This window comes from Ranitomeya variabilis, chromosome 3 (assembly GCF_051348905.1).
Source record: "Ranitomeya variabilis isolate aRanVar5 chromosome 3, aRanVar5.hap1, whole genome shotgun sequence".
Taxonomy (NCBI): domain Eukaryota; kingdom Metazoa; phylum Chordata; class Amphibia; order Anura; family Dendrobatidae; genus Ranitomeya; species Ranitomeya variabilis.
This window is the reverse complement of record NC_135234.1, coordinates 12,113,059-12,134,056: the sequence shown is the minus strand read 5'-3', so window position 1 is coordinate 12,134,056 and position 20,998 is coordinate 12,113,059. Positions and strand designations below refer to the sequence as shown.

At 46.8% G+C, this 20,998-nt stretch overlaps 2 protein-coding genes across 3 annotated transcripts in view; both read right to left on the bottom strand.

The window, feature by feature from the left end:
* Positions 1-17,597, bottom strand: part of KPNA1 (karyopherin subunit alpha 1) — a 53,090-nt gene extending 35,493 nt beyond the window's left edge. Inside the window, exon 1 of the mRNA XM_077293666.1 lies at positions 17,237-17,597. Coding sequence (XP_077149781.1) covers positions 17,237-17,528 — 292 coding nt within the window. The 5' untranslated portion in view covers positions 17,529-17,597. The remainder of the gene's footprint in view (positions 1-17,236) is intronic.
* A 921-nt stretch (positions 17,598-18,518) lies between these two features.
* TAF13 (TATA-box binding protein associated factor 13) overlaps positions 18,519-20,998 on the bottom strand; it is a 5,650-nt gene continuing 3,170 nt past the window's right edge. The window contains exons 4-5 of one of the 2 annotated variants that reach the window (XM_077293665.1): positions 18,657-18,843; positions 18,519-18,625 (exon numbers count right to left, since the gene is read on the bottom strand). In XM_077293665.1, the coding sequence (XP_077149780.1) occupies positions 18,673-18,843 (171 nt within the window). In that variant the 3' untranslated portion in view covers positions 18,519-18,625; positions 18,657-18,672. Of the gene's footprint in view, positions 18,844-20,998 lie in introns of both variants that reach the window. The other variant, XM_077293664.1, reaches the window with a different exon arrangement.

Here is a 20,998-nt window from a genome sequence, read left to right as displayed (position 1 = left end):
AGAAAAGACGAGCATCTGCCGTAATAAAGGAGAGCTGCAGTGTAAAGTATGGAGAAAAGACGAGCATCTGCCGTAATGAAGGAGAGCTGCAGAGTAAAGTATGGAGAAAAGACGAGCATCTGCCGTAATGAAGGAGAGCTGCAGTGTAAAGTATGGAGAAAAGACGAGCATCTGCCGTAATGAAGGAGAGCTGCAGAGTAAAGCATGGAGAAAAGACGAGCATCTGCCGTAATGAAGGAGGGCTGCAGTGTAAAGTATGGAGAAAAGACGAGCATCTGCCGTAATGAAGGAGAGCTGCAGTGTAAAGTATGGAGAAAAGACGAGCATCTGCCGTAATGAAGGAGAGCTGCAGAGTAAAGTATGGAGAAAAGACGAGCATCTGCCGTAATGAAGGAGGGCTGCAGTGTAAAGCATGGAGAAAAGACGAGCATCTGCCGTAATGAAGGAGAGCTGCAGTGTAAAGCATGGAGAAAAGACGAGCATCTGCCGTAATGAAGGAGGGCTGCAGTGTAAAGTATGGAGAAAAGACGAGCATCTGCCGTAATGAAGGAGGGCTGCAGTGTAAAGCATGGAGAAAAGACGAGCATCTGCCGTAATGAAGGAGAGCTGCAGTGTAAAGCATGGAGAAAAGACGAGCATCTGCCGTAATGAAGGAGAGCTGCACTGTAAAGCATGGAGAAAAGATGAGCATCTGCCGTAATGAAGGAGGGCTGCAGTGTAAAGTATTGAGAAAAGACGAGCATCTGCCGTAATGAAGGAGAGCTGCAGCGTAAAGCATGGAGAAAAGACGAGCATCTGCCGTAATGAAGGAGAGCTGCAGTGTAAAGCATGGAGAAAAGACGAGCATCTGCCGTAATGAAGGAGGGCTGCAGTGTAAAGTATGGAGAAAAGACGAGCATCTGCCGTAATGAAGGAGAGCTGCACTGTAAAGCATGGAGAAAAGACGAGCATCTGCCGTAATGAAGGAGGGCTGCAGTGTAAAGTATGGAGAAAAGACGAGCATCTGCCGTAATGAAGGAGGGCTGCAGTGTAAAGCATGGAGAAAAGACGAGCATCTGCCGTAATGAAGGAGGGCTGCAGTGTAAAGTATGGAGAAAAGACGAGCATCTGCCGTAATGAAGGAGAGCTGCAGTGTAAAGTATGGAGAAAAGACGAGCATCTGCCGTAATGAAGGAGAGCTGCAGTGTAAAGTATGGAGAAAAGACGAGCATCTGCCAGGACCTTCTGCTGAAAGCGATGTGGATTCACACAATCTGCTGCCACAGGAGGACGACCCGGGACATCCAGCGCTCACCTGCTGCCACAGGAGGATGACCCGGGACATCCAGCGCTCACCTGCTGCCACAGGAGGACGACCCGGGACATCCAGCGCTCACCTGCTGCCACAGGAAGACGACCCGGGACAACATCCAGTGCTCACCTGCTGCCACAAGAGGACGACCCGGGACATCAGGCGCTCACCTGCTGCCACAGGAGGACGACTCGGGACGACGTCCAGCGCTCATCTGCTGCCACAGGAGGACGACCCGGGACGTCCAGCGCTCATCTGCTGCCACAGGAGGACGACCCGGGATGTCCAGCGCTCACCTGCTGCCACAGGAGGACGACCCGGGACGTCCAGCGCTCATCTGCTGCCACAGGAGGACGACCCGGGATGTCCAGCGCTCACCTGCTGCCACAGGAGGACGACCCGGGACATCCAGCGCTCACCTGCTGCCACAGGAGGATGACCCGGGACATCCAGCGCTCACCTGCTGCCACAGGAGGACGACCCGGGACATCCAGCGCTCACCTGCTGCCACAGGAAGACGACCCGGGACAACATCCAGTGCTCACCTGCTGCCACAAGAGGACGACCCGGGACATCAGGCGCTCACCTGCTGCCACAGGAGGACGACTCGGGACGACGTCCAGCGCTCATCTGCTGCCACAGGAGGACGACCCGGGACGTCCAGCGCTCATCTGCTGCCACAGGAGGACGACCCGGGATGTCCAGCGCTCACCTGCTGCCACAGGAGGACGACCCGGGACGTCCAGCGCTCATCTGCTGCCACAGGAGGACGACCCGGGATGTCCAGCGCTCACCTGCTGCCACAGGAGGACGACCCGGGACATCCAGCGCTCATCTGCTGCCACAGGAGGACGACCCGGGATGTCCAGCGCTCACCTGCTGCCACAGGAGGACGACCAGGGACGTCCAGCGCTCATCTGCTGCCACAGGAGGACGACCCGGGATGTCCAGCGCTCACCTGCTGCCACAGGAGGACGACCCGGGACATCCAGCGCTCACCTGCTGCCACAGGAGGATGACCCGGGACATCCAGCGCTCACCTGCTGCCACAGGAGGACGACCCGGGACATCCAGCGCTCACCTGCTGCCACAGGAAGACGACCCGGGACAACATCCAGTGCTCACCTGCTGCCACAAGAGGACGACCCGGGACATCAGGCGCTCACCTGCTGCCACAGGAGGACGACTCGGGACGACGTCCAGCGCTCATCTGCTGCCACAGGAGGACGACCCGGGACGTCCAGCGCTCATCTGCTGCCACAGGAGGACGACCCGGGATGTCCAGCGCTCACCTGCTGCCACAGGAGGACGACCCGGGACGTCCAGCGCTCATCTGCTGCCACAGGAGGACGACCCGGGATGTCCAGCGCTCACCTGCTGCCACAGGAGGACGACCCGGGACATCCAGCGCTCATCTGCTGCCACAGGAGGACGACCCGGGATGTCCAGCGCTCACCTGCTGCCACAGGAGGACGACCAGGGACGTCCAGCGCTCATCTGCTGCCACAGGAGGAGGACCCGGGACATCAGGTCATTACCTGATATACGACAGATTGTGGCAGCACGGTCAGCACTGGCGCAGGGACAGATGGAGCGGCCTCCCGGGGGGATTATCAGGATTTACATAGATCTCACCCGCCATAATGGACTGGAGAGACAGCGAAGATCCCGCACCAGGGACTGTGGACCCCGAGGATGAGAGATCAGCTCAATACACCACACAGCAACTCACAATAATGGGGGCACGAGAAGAAAGCTTCACCGATATCCGGAGAGCAGATTCCACTGAGCCGAGAGACGACTGCACCCAGACACAACACCGCTACCAACACACCACTACCAACACACCGCTACACATCGCAACCAACATGCCGCAACCAACACACCGCTACACACCGCAACCAACACACAGCTACCAACACACCGCAACCAACATACCGCAACCAACACACAGCTACCAACATGCTGCAACCAACACACCGCAACCAACACACAGCAACCAACATGCCGCAACCAACATACAGCAACCAACATGCCACAACCAACACACCGCTACACACCGCAACCAACACACAGCTACCAACATGCTGCAACCACCACACCGCAAACACACCGCTACACACTGCAACCAACACACCGCTACACACAGCAACCAACATGCCGCAACCAACACACAACCAACACACCGCAACACACTGCAACCAACACACCACCTCACGCAGCAACCAACACACTGCAACCAACACATCGCCTCACGCAGCAACCAACACACCGCTACACTGCAACCAACACACCGCCTCACACAGGAACCAACATATTGCAACCAACACGCCGCTACACAGTACAACCAACACACCGCCTCACCGCAACTAACACACTGCAACCAACACACCACAACCAACACACCGCCTCACGCAGCAACACACCACTATACACACTGCAACCAACACACTGCAACCAACACACCGCTACACACTGCAACCAACCCACCACCACAAACCTCAACCAACACACCACCTCACACGGCAACCAACACGCCGCCACACCTCAACCAACACACCGCTACACACCGCAACCAACACACCTCAACCAACACACTGCAACTAACAACGCTACACACCGCAATCAACACATCGCTACATGCAGATATAGAACACACCAGGAACAGTACGAAATATTGTGATATAAAATAATAATGTGCCACTACTGACCACATACATACACAGAAGAATATATCTATTCCAGTGGCATGTAAAAGTCTGTGCACCTCTGGTCAGAATTACTGTTATTGTGAACAGTTAAGCAAGTGGAAGATGAAATGATCTAAAAGGCCTAAAGTTACAGATGAAAAATACATTGTAATCTATTAGATTTTAAGGCTGTGTGCACACGTTGCTGATTTTTCGCTTTTTTTCGCTATAAAAACGCTATAAAACCACACAAAAAAAAGCATACATTAAGCATCCCATCATTTAGAATGAATTCCGCAATTTTTGTGCACATGATGCGTTTTTTTCCCTGAAAAAAACGCATTGCGGTAAAAAACGTAGCATGTTCATTAATTTTGCGGCTTTCCCACTACAAAATGCATTGGGAAATGTCCGGAAAAAAACGCACCAAAAACGTGGTAAAAACACGCAAAAAACGCATGCAGATTTTTTTCAGATTTCTTGCAGAAAATTTCAGGTTTTTCTCAGGAATTTTCTGCAATAAATCCTGAACGTGTGCACATAGCCTAAACATTACAAAAAAGGAAACTGGGTCGATGTATGGTTAGTACCTAGTAACACCCCCTTTTGCAAGTATCACATCTTGTAAACGCTTTTTGTAGCCAGTAGTGATGAGCGAGTGTGCTCGCTGCTTGAGTTTTCCTGAGCATGCTCGGGTGGTCTCCGAGTATTTTGTAGTGCTTGTAGATTGTTTTTGACTCCGCAGCTGCTAGACAGCCTGAATACATGTGGGGAATCCCTAACAAACAGGCAATTCCTGCATGTGTTCAGGTTGTCTAACAGATTGCAGCTGCAGAGTCACAATCTACGAGCATGCCCAAAATACTCGGAAAACTCGAGTAACGAGCACACTCGCTCATCCCTAGCAGCCAGACGAGAGTCGTTCAGTTCTTCTTTGAGGGATTTTCCTCCGTTTGTCCTTGGAGAATTCCTCCCGTTCTGTGAGATTTCTGGGGCGTCTTGCATCCTCTGCTATTGTGAGGTCTCGCCACAGATTTTCAATGATGCTCAGATCAGGGGACTGTGAGGGCCACTGTAAACCCTTCATCTTGCGCCTTTTGAGGTGGTCTAATGTGGACTGTGACGTGTGTTTAGGATCATTCTCCATTTGTAGAAGCCATCCTCTTCCTCTTCTCACCTTCAGCCTTTTTTAACAGATAATGTTATGTTTACATAGAGAATTTGTTGTTGAAATGTCATTGAATCCATTCTTCCCTCTACCAGTGAAATGTTCCCCGTGCCAATGGCTGCAACACAACACAAAGAATGATTGATCCATCTCCAGGCTTCATGGTTGGCGAGATGTTCTTCTCCTGAAATTCTGTGTCCCTTCTCTCCACACATGGGACATTTGGTCATTGTGGCCACACAGTTCTATTTTATCCTCATGGGTCCACAGGACTTGTTTCCAAAATGCATCAGGCTTGTTTAGATTATTATTACAGCACTAATTATTCCATAGCGCTTTACATGTGATAAGGGAATACATATTAAAAAACAAGTACAAGTCATGACTGGAACAGGAGGAGAGACGACCATGCCCGCGAAGGCTCACAATCTACAAATGTTCTTTTGCAAACTTCTGATGCTGACTTTTATGGTGAGGACGCAGGAGAGGATTTCTTCTGATGACTTCCATGAAGGCCATATTTGCGCAGATGTGTATGAACAGTAGAACAATGTAGCACAACTCCAGAGGCTGCAAAATCTTTCTGAAGGTCTCTTGCAGCCAAGCGGGTGCTCTGATTTGCCTCTCTAGCAATCCTACGAGCAGCTCTCACTGAAATTTTGCTTGGTCTTCCAGACCTTATCTTGACCTCCACTGTTCCTGGTAACGGCCATTTCTTAATTACATTTCAAACTGAGGAAAGGACAACTTGGAAATGTGTTGCCATCTTCTTACATCTTCTCCTGCTTTGTGGGCCTCCACCATTTTCATTTTCAGAGTGCGCGGCCGCTGCTTAGAAGAATCCATGGCTAATGGTTTTTGCCAGAAGGTTACAGGAGGATGGGTTTTTTATAAAGCTGGGAAACTTGCATCACCTGGCCTTTCCTAACGATGATGGTGAAGGAAAAATAACCCTAACATGTTGATAATGTTTGAAACCTCGGTCAAAATCATCTGAGCACACAAATATCTAAGGCTAGATTCACACTTGCGTTTTGATCTGCAGCGTTTAAAAAAAAAAAAAACGCAGGTGGTGAAAAAACGCATGTAAACGCATGCAAACGCTGCGTTTTTTAGACGCATGCGTTTTTGCATGCAGAAAAAAAACCGCGGCGTTTTGACGCGTTTACATGCGTTTTTTCCTGCGTTTGTGTTTTTGAAACGCATGCTGGGAAGTGTGTAACAGCTGCCGATCATCAAAATCAACTAGAAAACCCACTATTAATAGAATTAGCTAGGGTTAGGGTTAGGATCCCTAGGGTTAGGGTTAGGGGTAGCTTTTTATTAGAAGAATGTCCTGGTCACCAGGTCACTGATAAGCCACCCCCCACCATCAAGGTGATAAAGGGATCCAAACCCTAACCCTAACCCTAGGGATCCAAACCCTAACCCTAACCCTACCCCTAACCATAACCCTAGGGATCCAAACCCTAACCCTACCCCTAACCCTTGGGATCCTAACCCTAACCCTAGCCATAACCCTAGGGATCCTAACCCTAACCCTTAGGATCCTAACCCTAAGGGTTAGGATCCTAACCCTAACCCTAAGGGTTAGGATCCCTAGGGTTAGGGTTAGGATTCCTAGGGTTACTAGGGATCCTAACCCTAACCCTAACCGTTACCCTAGGGATCCTAACCCTAACCCTAAGGGTTAGGATCCTAACCCTAATGGTTAGGATCCCTAGGGTTAGGGTCCCTAGGGTTACTAGGGATCCTAACCTTAGGGTTAGGGTTAGGATCCCTAGTAACCCAAGGGTTAGGGTTAGGGTTTTCTTGGGGTTTTTTTTGTTTTCTTGTGTTTTTCTATAAAAACGCATGCGTTTTTAACGCAAGCAAACGCATGTGCCTAAAAACGCATGCGTTTACATAGACAGCAATACATTTTTTTGCCGCGAATAAACGCATGCGTTTTTTGCGGCAAAAAAACGCCGCTAGAAATTACGCATGCTAAAAAAAGTATGCGTTTTTAATGTTAAGTATAGAAAAAAAAAACGCATACATTTTTTAGCTGTAAAACGCTGCAGATCAAAACGCAAGTGTGAAACCAGCCTAAGGGTGCACAAACTTTTGAATCGGGCCATTTTCGTAATTTTTAAACCTTTCACTCCCCAGTTTTCACCTTCATGAGCAGGTCAAATTTTACAATTCTGACCACTGTCACTTTGTGTTTATAGCACTAGAACACTTCAATGGATCCCACTGATTATGAGATTGTTTTTTCGTGACATATTGTATTTCATGTAAAAAGTAGAAATTTCATCATGCAATTTATCCTACGCTAATACCCCATATGTGGGGGAAAACCACTGTTTGGGTGCACAGCAGAACTCGGAAGGGAAGGAGCACCGTTTGACTTTTAGAATTTAAAACTTGCTGGAATAATTTGCGGACACCTTTTCTAAATTTGGAGAGCCCCTAATATGCTAAACAGTGGAAACTCCCCACAAGTGACACCATTTTGACAACTAGACCTCTCAAGGAATGTATCTAGATGTGTGATGAGCACCTTGAACCCCCAGGTGCTTCACAAAAGTTTATAACGTTAAGCGATGAAAATAAAAAAAAAATAATAATTTTTCCCACAAAAATATTCTTTTAACCTCAATTTTTTTGTAGAACAAATTGTGGGGTCCATTTTCTCCTGTACGCTGATACCACATAAGTGGGGGGAAATAACTGTTTGGGTGCACGGCAGGGTTCTGAAGTGAATGAGAGCCATTTGACTTTTGGAGGTCAAAATTGGCTGGAAACACTAACGGACGCCATGTTGCATTTGGAGAGTCCCTGATGTACTCTCCAATTTGGAAACACAGACCTCCTTGAGGAATATATCTAAATGTGTGGTGAGCACCTTGAACCCCTAACTGCTTCATAGAAGTTTATAAAGTAAAGTAGTGAAAATAAAAAAAAATGTTCCCACAAGAATGTTTTTGGCCCCAAATTTGGCATTTTCCCAAGGGTAACTGGAAAAATTGCACCACACAATTTGTTGTACAATTTCTCCTGAGTACACAGATACATCATATGTGGGGGAAAACTACTGATTGGGGGCACAGTGCAAAGCTCAGAAGGCAAGAAGCACCATATTGGAGTTCAGATTTTGTGGGGATTTGTTTGAGGGTGCCATGACACATTGGGAGAACCCCTAAGGAGCCAGAACAGCAGAATCCCCCAAAAGTGACCCCACATTACAAACTACAGATCTCAATGAATTCATCCAGGGGTGCAGTGATTATATTGACACCACACAATGGGAACAGTTTACATAACATTTAGGATCACATTTATCCTGCACTCTACGCTGAGCACTTACTTTGGGATTTCCATCTAGTGATGTGATTCAGATGAAACCCCTGAGGGATCCACTCACTATAATGAGGCAGCAGAGTTACTCTGGACTCCATATGGCCTCTGTTCAGCGGTGTCCTGCTTTTCAATAGTGCACAAAACTGTGGCCAACGTCGCTTTAATGCATTCCTAAAAAGACGGACACCGCCAGATCACAGGTCCTATGGCGCCCACAGTGCCTCCATCTGCCTCAATATAGGGAATCTTCCGCCAGAGATTCCGTCTGAATCACGTACTTCAGAGATTTACACAGAAACACAGGTGTAAGAGCTCAACGCAGAGAGAAGGATAAATGTGCGCCGAGCCTTACTGCGATCTCTGGGAGGCAGAATGAACAAATCAATAGCAGGTGACCAATTGGCTTTAATGGGGAAAAGTAGTGAGAAATGTAAAGCCATACATATGTCATACGGATGTCATATAGATACAAGGAAATCGCATCATTGCATTGCAAACGCATTACACACGGGTGACCATACGGCGAACACTCATGTGACTCTCGACAGGGAGAAACGGACTGATTTTTCATACGTTTAATGTGACGCCGGCCTTATAGGTCGGGTCATTCCAGACGTGGCAATACTGTGTGTACTTTTGATTATTTTTTTCATAAAAATATTAATATGTACAATATATTTGATTTTTTGTTTATTATTTAGTGACTGTGTTCAACATATTTTTACAATTTTTTTTTTTACTTTTTTTATTTGCCGTAGTTCCGCTATGGGAATTTCACTTTTTTAAAGAATGCTTATAAAGCATAGCAATGCACGAGCATTGCTATGCTTCATAACCGGTTAGCTTTTGCACTGACGCACAAGCTTGATACACCAGGATTTTAGCATGGTGCAACAAGTTTGCTCGCTCTGGTGACCCAAATGTCATCACGCAATTAGACTTTTGGGGGACCTAAAATACACAGATCATTTCATCTTCAACTTGCTTAATTGTTCACAATAAAAGTAATTTGGACCAGGGGTGCACAAACTTACATGCCACTGTAGATATAGAGCGCAGACACCGCACAAGAATATAACTTCTATAATACTGCTCCTATGTACAAGAATATAACTACTATAATACTGCTCCTATGTACAGGAATATAACTACTATAATACTGCTCCTATGTACAAGAATATAACTACTATAATACTGCTCCTATGTACAAGAATATAACTACTATAATACTGCTCCTATGTACAAGAATATAACTACTATAATACTGCTCCTATATACAAGAATATAACTACTATAATACTGCTCCTATATACAAGAATATAACTACTATAATACTGCCCCTATGTACAAGAATATAACTACTATAATACTGCTCCTATGTACAAGAATATAACTACTATAATACTGCTCCTATGTACAGGAATATAACTACTATAATACTGCCCCTATGTACAAGAATATAACTTCTATAATACTGCTCCTATGTACAGGAAGATAACTACTATAATACTGCTCCTATGTACAAGAATATAACTACTATAATACTGCTCCTATGTACAAGAATATGACTACTATAATACTGCCGCTATGTACAGGAATATAACTACAATAATACTGCTCCTATGTACAAGAATATAACTACTATAATACTGCTCCTATGTACAAGAATATAACTACTATAATACTTCCCCTATGTACAAGAATATAACTACTATAATACTGCTCCTATATACAAGAATATAACTACTATAATACTGCCCCCTATATACAAGAATATAACTACTATAATACTTCCCCCTATATACAAGAATATAACTACTATAATACTGCTCCTATGTACAGGAATATAACTACTATAATACTGCTCCTATGTACAGGAATATAACTACTATAATACTGCCCCTAAGTACAAGAATATATCTACTATAATACTGCCCCTATGTACAAGAATATAACTACTATAATACTGCTCCCTGTGTAGAAGAATATAACTACTATAATACTGCCCCTATGTACAATATAACTACTATAATACTGCTCCTATGTACAAGAATATAACTACTATAATACTGCCCCTATGTACAATATAACTACTATAATACTGCCCCTATGTACAAGAATATAACTACTATAATACTTCCCCTATGTACAAGAATATAACTACTATAATACTGCTCCTATATACAAGAATATAACTACTATAATACTTCCCCTATGTACAAGAATATAACTACTATAATACTGCTCCTATGTACAAGAATATAACTTCTATAATACTTCCCCTATGTACAAGAATATAACTACTATAATACTGCTCCTATATACAAGAATATAACTACTATAATACTGCCCCTATGTACAAGAATATAACTACTATAATACTGCTCCTATGTACAAGAATATAACTACTATAATACTGCCCCTATGTACAAGAATATAACAACTATAATACTGCCTCTATGTATAAGAATATAACTACTGTAATACTGCCCCTATGTACAAGAATATAACTTCTATAATACTTCCCCTATGTACAAGAATATAACTGCTATAATACTGCTCCCTATGTACAAGAATATAACTACTATAATACTGCCCCTATGTACAATAATATAACTACTATAATACTGCTCCCTATGTACAAGAATATAACTACTATAATACTGCTCCCATGTACAAGAATATAACTACTATAATCCTGCTCCTATGTACAGGAATATAACTACTATAATACTGCCCCTATGTACAAGAATATAACTACTATAATACTGCTCCTATGTACAAGAATATAACTACTATAATACTGCTCCTATGTACAAGAATATAACTACTATAATACTGCCCCTATGTACAATAATATAACTACTATAATACTGCTCCCTATGTACAAGAATATAACTACTATAATACTGCTCCTATGTACAAGAATATAACTACTATAATACTGCTCCCATGTACAAGAATATAACTACTATAATCCTGCTCCCATGTACAGGAATATAACTACTATAATACTGCCCCTATGTACAAGAATATAACTACTATAATACTGCTCCTATGTACAAGAATATAACTACTATAATACTGCTCCTATGTACAAGAATATAACTACTATAATACTGCCCCTATGTACAAGAATATAACTACTATAATACTGCTCCTATGTACAAGAATATAACTACTATAATACTGCTCCTATGTACAAGAATATAACTACTATAATACTGCCCCTATGTACAAGAATATAACTACTATAATACTGCCCCTATGTACAAGAATATAACTACTATAATACTGCCCCTATGTACAAGAATATAACTACTATAATACTGCTCCCTATGTACAAGAATATAACTACTATAATACTGCTCCTATGTACAAGAATATAACTACTATAATACTGCTCCCATGTACAAGAATATAACTACTATAATCCTGCTCCCATGTACAGGAATATAACTACTATAATACTGCCCCTATGTACAAGAATATAACTACTATAATACTGCTCCTATGTACAGGAATATAACTACTATAATACTGCTCCTATGTACAAGAATATAACTACTATAATACTGCCCCTATGTACAAGAATATAACTACTATAATACTGCTCCTATGTACAAGAATATAACTACTATAATACTGCTCCTATGTACAAGAATATAACTACTATAATACTGCCCCTATGTACAAGAATATAACTACTATAATACTGCCCCTATGTACAAGAATATAACTACTATAATACTGCTCCTATGTACAAGAATATAACTACTATAATACTGCCCCTATGTACAATAATATAACTACTATAATACTGCCCCTATGTACAAGAATATACCTACTATAATACTGCCCCTATGTACAAGAATATAACTACTATAATACTGCTCCTATGTACAAGAATATAACTACTATAATACTGCTCCTATGTACAAGAATATAACTACTATAATACTGCTCCCATGTACAAGAATATAACTACTATAATCCTGCTCCCATGTACAGGAATATAACTACTATAATACTGCCCCTATGTACAAGAATATAACTACTATAATACTGCTCCTATGTACAAGAATATAACTACTATAATACTGCTCCTATGTACAAGAATATAACTACTATAATACTGCCCCTATGTACAAGAATATAACTACTATAATACTGCTCCTATGTACAAGAATATAACTACTATAATACTGCTCCTATGTACAAGAATATAACTACTATAATACTGCCCCTATGTACAAGAATATAACTACTATAATACTGCCCCTATGTACAAGAATATAACTACTATAATACTGCCCCTATGTACAAGAATATACCTACTATAATACTGCCCCTATGTACAAGAATATAACTACTATAATACTGCTCCTATGTACAAGAATATAACTACTATAATACTGCTCCTATATACAAGAATATAACTACTATAATACTGCCCCTATGTACAAGAATATAACTACTATAATACTGCCCCCTATGTACAAGAATATAACTACTATAATACTGGTCCTATGTAGAAGAATATAACTACTATAATACTGCCCCTATGTACAAGAATATAACTACTATAATACTGCCCCTATGTACAAGAATATAACTACTATAATACTGCCCCCTATGTACAAGAATATAACTACTATAATACTGCTCCTATGTACAAGAATATAACTACTATAATACTGCCCCCTATGTACAAGAATATAACTACTATAATACTGCCCCTATGTACAAGAATATAACTATATAACTACTATAATACTGCCCCTATGTACAAGAATATAACTACTATAATGCTGCTCCTATGTACAAGAATATAACTACTATAATACTGCTCCTATACATAAGAATATAACTATAATACTGCCCGTATACACAATAATATAACTACTATAATACTGCCCTTATGTAAAGGAATATAACTGCTAGAACCCTGGATATGGACAGGAGGCTGCTGTATATCGAGGTGTGATGTCACTGCTCCCGGTGACATCATCCATTCCTGGTCATACACTGGGGTATAAATAACCCGTGAGGTCACCGGGGTGCGGGATGACTGAGATCACTGCTGGTCTCTGTGGTCGGGTCCTTGGAGGATCAGGTTATTAATCACCGGCCTCGCTGCTCTCGCTCTCATCATCCTGTCTGTGTTCTCACTTCTGACTACTGTTATAGACTTGTGACTTGTACGGATGACTAGAAGTTGTCAGGATTTCCAGAGCAGTCTCAGATCTTGTTCTGATCTCATATATGACCCAGGTACGGATTCTGGAGAGTTTACATTGTTTTGTTGCTGCTGTCAGAGACTCGAGGCCCCAGGATCTGCTCACTGTATCTCATGGTTGCAGTAACTGCCCGGGGATCACACACCCTCAGTCAGGAGCCCGACAGGAAGCGCTACAATGTGACGGGGCTGTAGTAAAACCCCTGAGAAGCCGCACACGGGCATGGCGTGACCACCAGTGAATATGTCAGTCCATCATCGGTACAGTTATAGTCAGATGTGAGAACACTGCACTCAGATTGGCTGAAAATGGATCTGTACCAGTAAGCCCCACCCCCGAGGAGCTGAAGATGGAAGGAATGCCTGGATGAGCCACCAAATGGACAGAGAAAGGGGCTGGATGTGGGTAATGGAGAAAAACTGCTGGGTGGAGAAAATCTGTGACACAGGAACATAAGAATATTTTGAAACGAGGCTTTAGGGCTCCTTTCCACTTGCGAGATAAACGTCTGTGTCTCGCATGTGAAAACCAAGCTCTGGCGCCGGCACTTTGGAGCGGAGCGTGTGGCTCCATGTGTTGCTATGCGGCCGCACGCTCCGCTCTGGAGTGCCGGCGCCACAGCTTGGTTTTCACCTGCAAGACTTGGCCGTGTTTCTCGCAAATGGAAAAGAGCCCTTACAGTGAAATGTGACGTGGCCGGTGCTGGATTATCAGGTATTCTGGATTATTGGACGGATTATTTTGCAGAAGTCGCCGTGTTTCCTGAATTGGAGGAGTCTCACAGTCGCGTCAGCTCCGGCTCCTGACTAAGAGGATTATTAATGTGGTAGAAATAAGGAGCCTGGAATTTGGGGGATTACTGGACCCGGACTCAGATACAGATGGATACAGAGAGCTCAGATACTCACTACATAGAACTGTCAGACTCCAGCGATGGATACAGAGAGCTCAGATACTCACTACATAGAACTGTCAGCTTCCAGCGATGGATACAGAGAGCTCAGATACTCACTACATAGAACTGTCAGATTCCAGCGATGGATACAGAGAGCTCAGATACTCGCTACACAGAACTGCCAGATTACAGCGATGGATACAGAGAGCTCAGATACTCGCTACATAGAACTGTCAGACTGCAGCGATGGATACAGAGAGCTCAGATACTCGCTACATAGAACTGTCAGACTGCAGCGATGGATACACAGAGCTCAGATACTCGCTACATACAACTGTCAGACTGCAGCGATGGATACAGAGGGCTCAGATACTCGCTACATAGAACTGTCAGATTCCAGCGATGGATACAGAGAGCTCAGATACTCGCTACATAGAACTGTCAGATTCCAGCGATGGATACAGAGAGCTCAGATACTCACTACATACAACTGTCAGATTACAGCGATGGATACAGAGAGCTCAGATACTCACTATGGACACATGGGCTCAAGTTTTTTTTTTTTGCTTTACTTTAAAACTCTAATGGTGGGGGGGGGATGTAGAAATCCTGAGAAAATAAGTCTCCAAGTCCGCCATTAATGTGTCTGCTGCACAATCTTCAGGTCCGCCATTAATGTGTCTGCTGCACCGTCTCCAGGTCCGCCATTAATGTGTCTGCTGCACCGTCTCCAGGTCCGCCATTAATGTGTCTGCTGCACCGTCTCCAGGTCCGCCATTAATGTGTCTGCTGCACCGTCTCCAGGTCCGCCATTAATGTGTCTGCTGCACCGTCTCCAGGTCCTCCATTAATGTGTCTGCTGCACCGTCTCCAGGTCCGCCATTAATGTGTCTGCTGCACCGTCTCCAGGTCCTCCATTAATGTGTCTGCTGCACCGTCTCCAGGTCCGCCATTAATGTGTCTGCTGCACCGTCTCCAGGTCCTCCATTAATGTGTCTGCTGCACCGTCTCCAGGTCCGCCATTAATGTGTCTGCTGCACCGTCTCCAGGTCCGCCATTAATGTGTCTGCTGCACCGTCTCCAGGTCCGCCATTAATGTGTCTGCTGCACCGTCTCCAGGTCTGCCATTAATGTGTCTGCTGCACTGTCTCCAGGTCCTCCATTAATGTGTCTGCTGCACCGTCTCCAGGTCCGCCATTAATGTGTCTGCTGCACCGTCTCCAGGTCCTCCATTAATGTGTCTGCTGCACTGTCTCCAGGTCCGCCATGTCTGCGCTGTTAAAGACGGGGGCCCGGAGGGAACATCCTCATTTACTGTAAACTTTCACTTTTTTTAGCTTTTTTGTTATTGCATGAAATTGTGTTGTTTTCTTAGGGGGGCTGGCGGTGTGGAAAATGCAGATTTCACCTTATTTGTCGCCCAACTTTGCGGCATTGCCAAAAAGCAAAACTAATGGCAGCTGCAGAACCATTGAGCAGGTGTAAGCCCTGACATCCCTCCTCCCACCAGAAAATGGCGCAACGCTCCAGCGCTTGTGTGACCCGAGCATCTGATAATCCAGGAGGAGCGGTCCAGTCATGGCGGATTAGAGGGATGCTTCCGCACACTTATCAGACTTAGGGCTCCTTCTCACTTGCGAGACATACGTCCGAGTCTCGCAGGTTAAAACCCTGCTCTGCCGCCGGCACTCCCGAGCGGAGCGTGCAGCTCCATGTATTGCTGTGCGGCCGTACGCTCCGCTCCAGAGTGCTGGCGGCAGAGCAGGGTTTTAACCTGCGAGGAGCCCTTAAAGGGATCATCACAGTCGCTTATGTATACTATGTGGGACCAATGGGAACAGCCCCAGACCAGGGCACGTGCAGGGGCCGCTCTGCGCAGGTTTCACGCTCCGTGCCTGCCCCCATACAGTGTGGGCCAATGTCCCCCATATAGCAAGGGTGATTGGCCCCCTACAGTGCGGGCGATGGGCTCCCACAATACAGTGCGGGCGATTGCCGCCCCATACATGGAGCCGATGGTCTCCTGCAGCGGGGGTGACTGAAGACCCCCTGTGTGTACTCCGGTGTCTGCGCCATAGCACATCAGTAGCGTTACCCCCCAGCAGCCAAGCATCGGGGGTCACGGGGTGCGGCCCTGCTGGGGCCCACATGTACACAATATACAGTTACCATGACGACACCTGTGTCCTGACTGCTTCCTGGAAGGTAAATAAATAATAAGATTTTCACCTGATTTTTTGTATCATGAAGAAATTAAAAAAAATACAAAGATGAGAAAATATGAAAATGACAAAAGCAAAAAGCCGCGACCTCGTACCGGGAGGAGAAAGGGACAAACCGGAGAGACGCAGATAACGGAAGATTCTAGGAAAGTCATAGAAATATTTATATAAAAACGAAAACAGGAAACATCACTGTAAACACAAGACGAAGGACCAATAATAATAATACTGGTGGCAGAGCCCTGTACACACAGCGGTAATACCGCACAGGGATCGCAGGACACTGAGGCAGCCGGTATACCGCGGTAATGCCGCACTCCCGGGGACGCTCGGTCTGCACCGGCCCGGAGGATCCCACCGGGAGAACACGGGCCTCGCCGCTCACCTGCTGCCTCCTCCGGGGTCTCCTGGCTCCGCTGCTGCCGCTGTCCTGCTCGGTAGCCGCTGTCTCCGGTGTCAGGCCCTCCGCCGCCGCCGGTATTAGTCCTGCGTGTGAGGCAAGTGCGCATGCGCAGTGGCCGAACCCCACGGACGCTTCTGGTAAGGGCTCGTCTAATGACAGACGCAGGACACGCGCTTTGACCCTCCGCGGCTCCTGTAGCGGACGCCATCTTAGTACTCCCCGGCTCTGTAGACCAAGATCCGCCATCATGGTACTCCCAGAGATTAACCTTCATCTTTTAATCCTCATACAGAGAGCAGTGATCGCAGTCGTTTGTGTGTTACATTCAGTGTCATCGCCAGTACAAAAGCAGAGGAAACAGCGCCGCCTGCTGTCACCAACACGACATCGCATGGGAGAACTCGGCCAGAGGCAGCGAGCGCCACCGCCTGGTGGAAAGAGCGCACAGCAGCGTAATGTTAACTGCTGTCAGGGCGCCACCTGCTGGTTCAGTTTAGGTAGTGTAAGCATCAGAGGGAAATCCAGAAAGTGCAGAGGTCACAGGAGAGTAGAGAAGAGGCGGCAGGGCCCCCCGCACCACAGGCAGCAGGGCCCCCCCACACCACAGAGGGCCCCCAACACCACAGAGGCAGCAGCAGCCCCCATCCCCACAGAGGGGGGGCCCGGCGCCACAGGCAGCAGGGGGCCCGGCGCCACAGAGGGGGGCCCGGCGCCACAGAGGGGGGCCCGGCGCCACAGAGGGGGGCCCGGCGCCACAGAGGGGGGCCCGGCGCCACAGAGGGGGGCCCGGCGCCACAGAGGGGGGCCCGGCGCCACAGAGGGGGGCCCGGCGCCACAGAGGGGGGCCCGGCGCCACAGAGGGGGGCCCGGCGCCACAGAGGGGGGCCCGGCGCCACAGAGGGGGGCCCGGCGCCACAGAGGGGGGCCAACAGCTGACAATCACTGTTCTCTGTACAATGGACGTGAGCTCAATGTGTACAGGAGCCAATAGAATCAATCAGAGCTGCAGTGTAGAGCATGGGGGCAGAACAGAAGCCGCCTGAAGCTTATTGGACGCTGGACAGCCAGTGATAACACTGCACAACTGCTCACACATAAACTAAGCGCGGCAGTGGCGACACTGCAGCTCCACAGAAGCATCATCTGCTCTTCAGCCCGAGGCTCAAACTACTGATCTACTCGTCATACAGATGAACCGTCGCCCGACCTCCTGCTGCTGCTGCAGCGCGGAACGTCTCTAAAGAAACCAGAGTCCTCCAGCACCGAGGTGTAAAAAAGGGATTTATTTTTTTTTGTTTTACAGAACATTTAAATAATAATTAAAAAAAAAAATTATGACCTTGTTACTATAATGAAGCCACAGAGCCCCGCCCCCGCAGAGCAGGCAGAGCCCCGCCCCCACAGAGCAGGCAGAGTCACTAGGAGCCATAATTGGCTTCGTCGAAGGCCTTCCTCGCCCTCTTCAGCTCCTCATTCATGGTCAGTAGATCCTTCACTCTTGCAAACTTGCGTGGGTCCTTCCGGATCAGGAAGACGATGTCCTCCACCTGCACCCGGCCCTGCCGCCCGATAGACATGGCTTTATGGGTCTGGAAGAAGAAGAGTAGAATCAGGAGACAGAAGCGGCTGCTGCGGAGACCTCCACCCCCAGCACTGAGCATCAGGGTCCATCATTGCCCTGCACCCCCCTCAGTGCCAGAGACCGCTCCTCAAATCCAGGCTCTTATGCTTCCTAAATGCCACAACAGCAGCAGGGGCGCAGCAGGGAGGACGGCGGGGCCGGACTGGCCATCGGGCACTTCTGGCAAGTGCCAGAAGGTCGGTGGCAGTAGTGGGGCGCTCGGTCCCCGCACGCTCTGCCACTGGGCCTACTCCCCCCGCCAGCGCCCCACATTCAACTATTTCAACTATTTGCATTCTACTAGTTGAATGCAATGATGGAGGAGAGAGCGTCTGCTGATCTCCCTCTCCCATTATTCCCCGCTCTGCCTCTGACACTGCGGGTGCACGATGATATCATCACGTACCTGCTGTGTGCCGGGCAGACTGCGGCCCCTGAGACTGGAGCCAGGAGCAGGATTGTAGGGCTATTGGGGGGGGGGGGGGGGGGGGGCGCTACATTACATTCTATGGGGGGGGGGGGCTGTATTACATTCTATGGGGGGGCGCTACATTACATTCTATGGGGGGGCTGTATTACATTCTATGGGGGGGCTGTATTACATTCTATGGGGGGGCTGTATTACATTCTATGGGGGGGCTGTATTACATTCTATGGGGGGGGCTGTATTACATTCTATGGGGGGGGCTGTATTACATTCTATGGGGGGGGCTGTATTACATTCTATGGGGGGGCTGTATTACATTCTATGGGGGGGGCTGTATTACATTCTACGGGGGGGCTGTATTACATTCTACGGGGGGGGCAGTATTACATTCTACGGGGGGGGGCAGTATTACCTTCTATGGGGGGGCTGTATTACATTCTATGGGGGGGGCTGTATTACATTCTATGGGGGGGCTGTATTACATTCTATGGGGGGGCTGTATTACATTCTATGGGGGGGCTGTGTTACATTCTATGGGGGGGCTGTGTTACATTCTATGGGGGGGCTGTGTTACATTCTATGGGGGGGCTGTGTTACATTCTATGGGGGGGCTGCATTACATTCTATGGGGGGGCTGCATTACATTCTATGGGGGGGCTGCATTACATTCTAATGGGGGGGCTCCATTACATTCTAATGGGGGGGCTGCATTACATTCTTATGGGGGGCTGTATTACATTCTTATGGGGGGGCTGTATTACATTCTATGGGGGGGCTGTATTACATTCTATGGGGGGGCTGTATTACATTCTATGGGGGGGCTGTATTACATTCTATGGGGGGGCTGTATTACATTCTATGGGGGGGCTGTATTACATTCTATGGGGGGGCTGTATTACATTCTATGGGGGGGCTGTATTACATTCTAATGGGGGGGCTGTATTACATTCTAATGGGGGGGCTGTATTACATTCTAATGGGGGGGCTGTATTACATTCTAATGGGGGGGCTGTATTACATTCTAATGGGGGGGCTGTATTACATTCTAATGGGGGGGCTGTATTGCATTCTATGGGGGCTGTGCTGCATTACATTCTATGGGGGGGGCTGTATTACATTCTATGGGGGGGCTGTATTACATTCTAATGGGGGGGCTGTATTACATTCTAATGGGGGGGCTGTATTACATTCTAGGGGGGCTGTATTACATTCTAGGGGGGCTGTATTACATTCTAGGGGGGCTGTATTACATTCTAGGGGGGCTGTATTACATTCTAGGGGGGCTGTATTACATTCTAGGGGGGGGGCTGTATTACATTCTAGGGGGGGCTGTATTACATTCTAGGGGGGGCTGTATTACATTCTATGGGGGGGCTGTATTACATTCTATGGGGGGCTGTATTACATTCTATGGGGGGCTGTATTACATTCTATGGGGGGGGCTGTATTACATTCTATGGGGGGGCTGTGTTACATTCTATGGGGGGGCTGTGTTACATTCTATGGGGGGCTGTGTTACATTCTATGGGGGGGCTGTATTACATTCTATGGGGGGGCTGTATTACATTCTATGGGGGGCTGTATTACATTCTATGGGGGGGCTGTATTACATTCTAATGGGGGGGCTGTATTACATTCTAATGGGGGGGCTGTATTACATTCTATGGGGGGGCTGTATTACATTCTATGGGGGCTG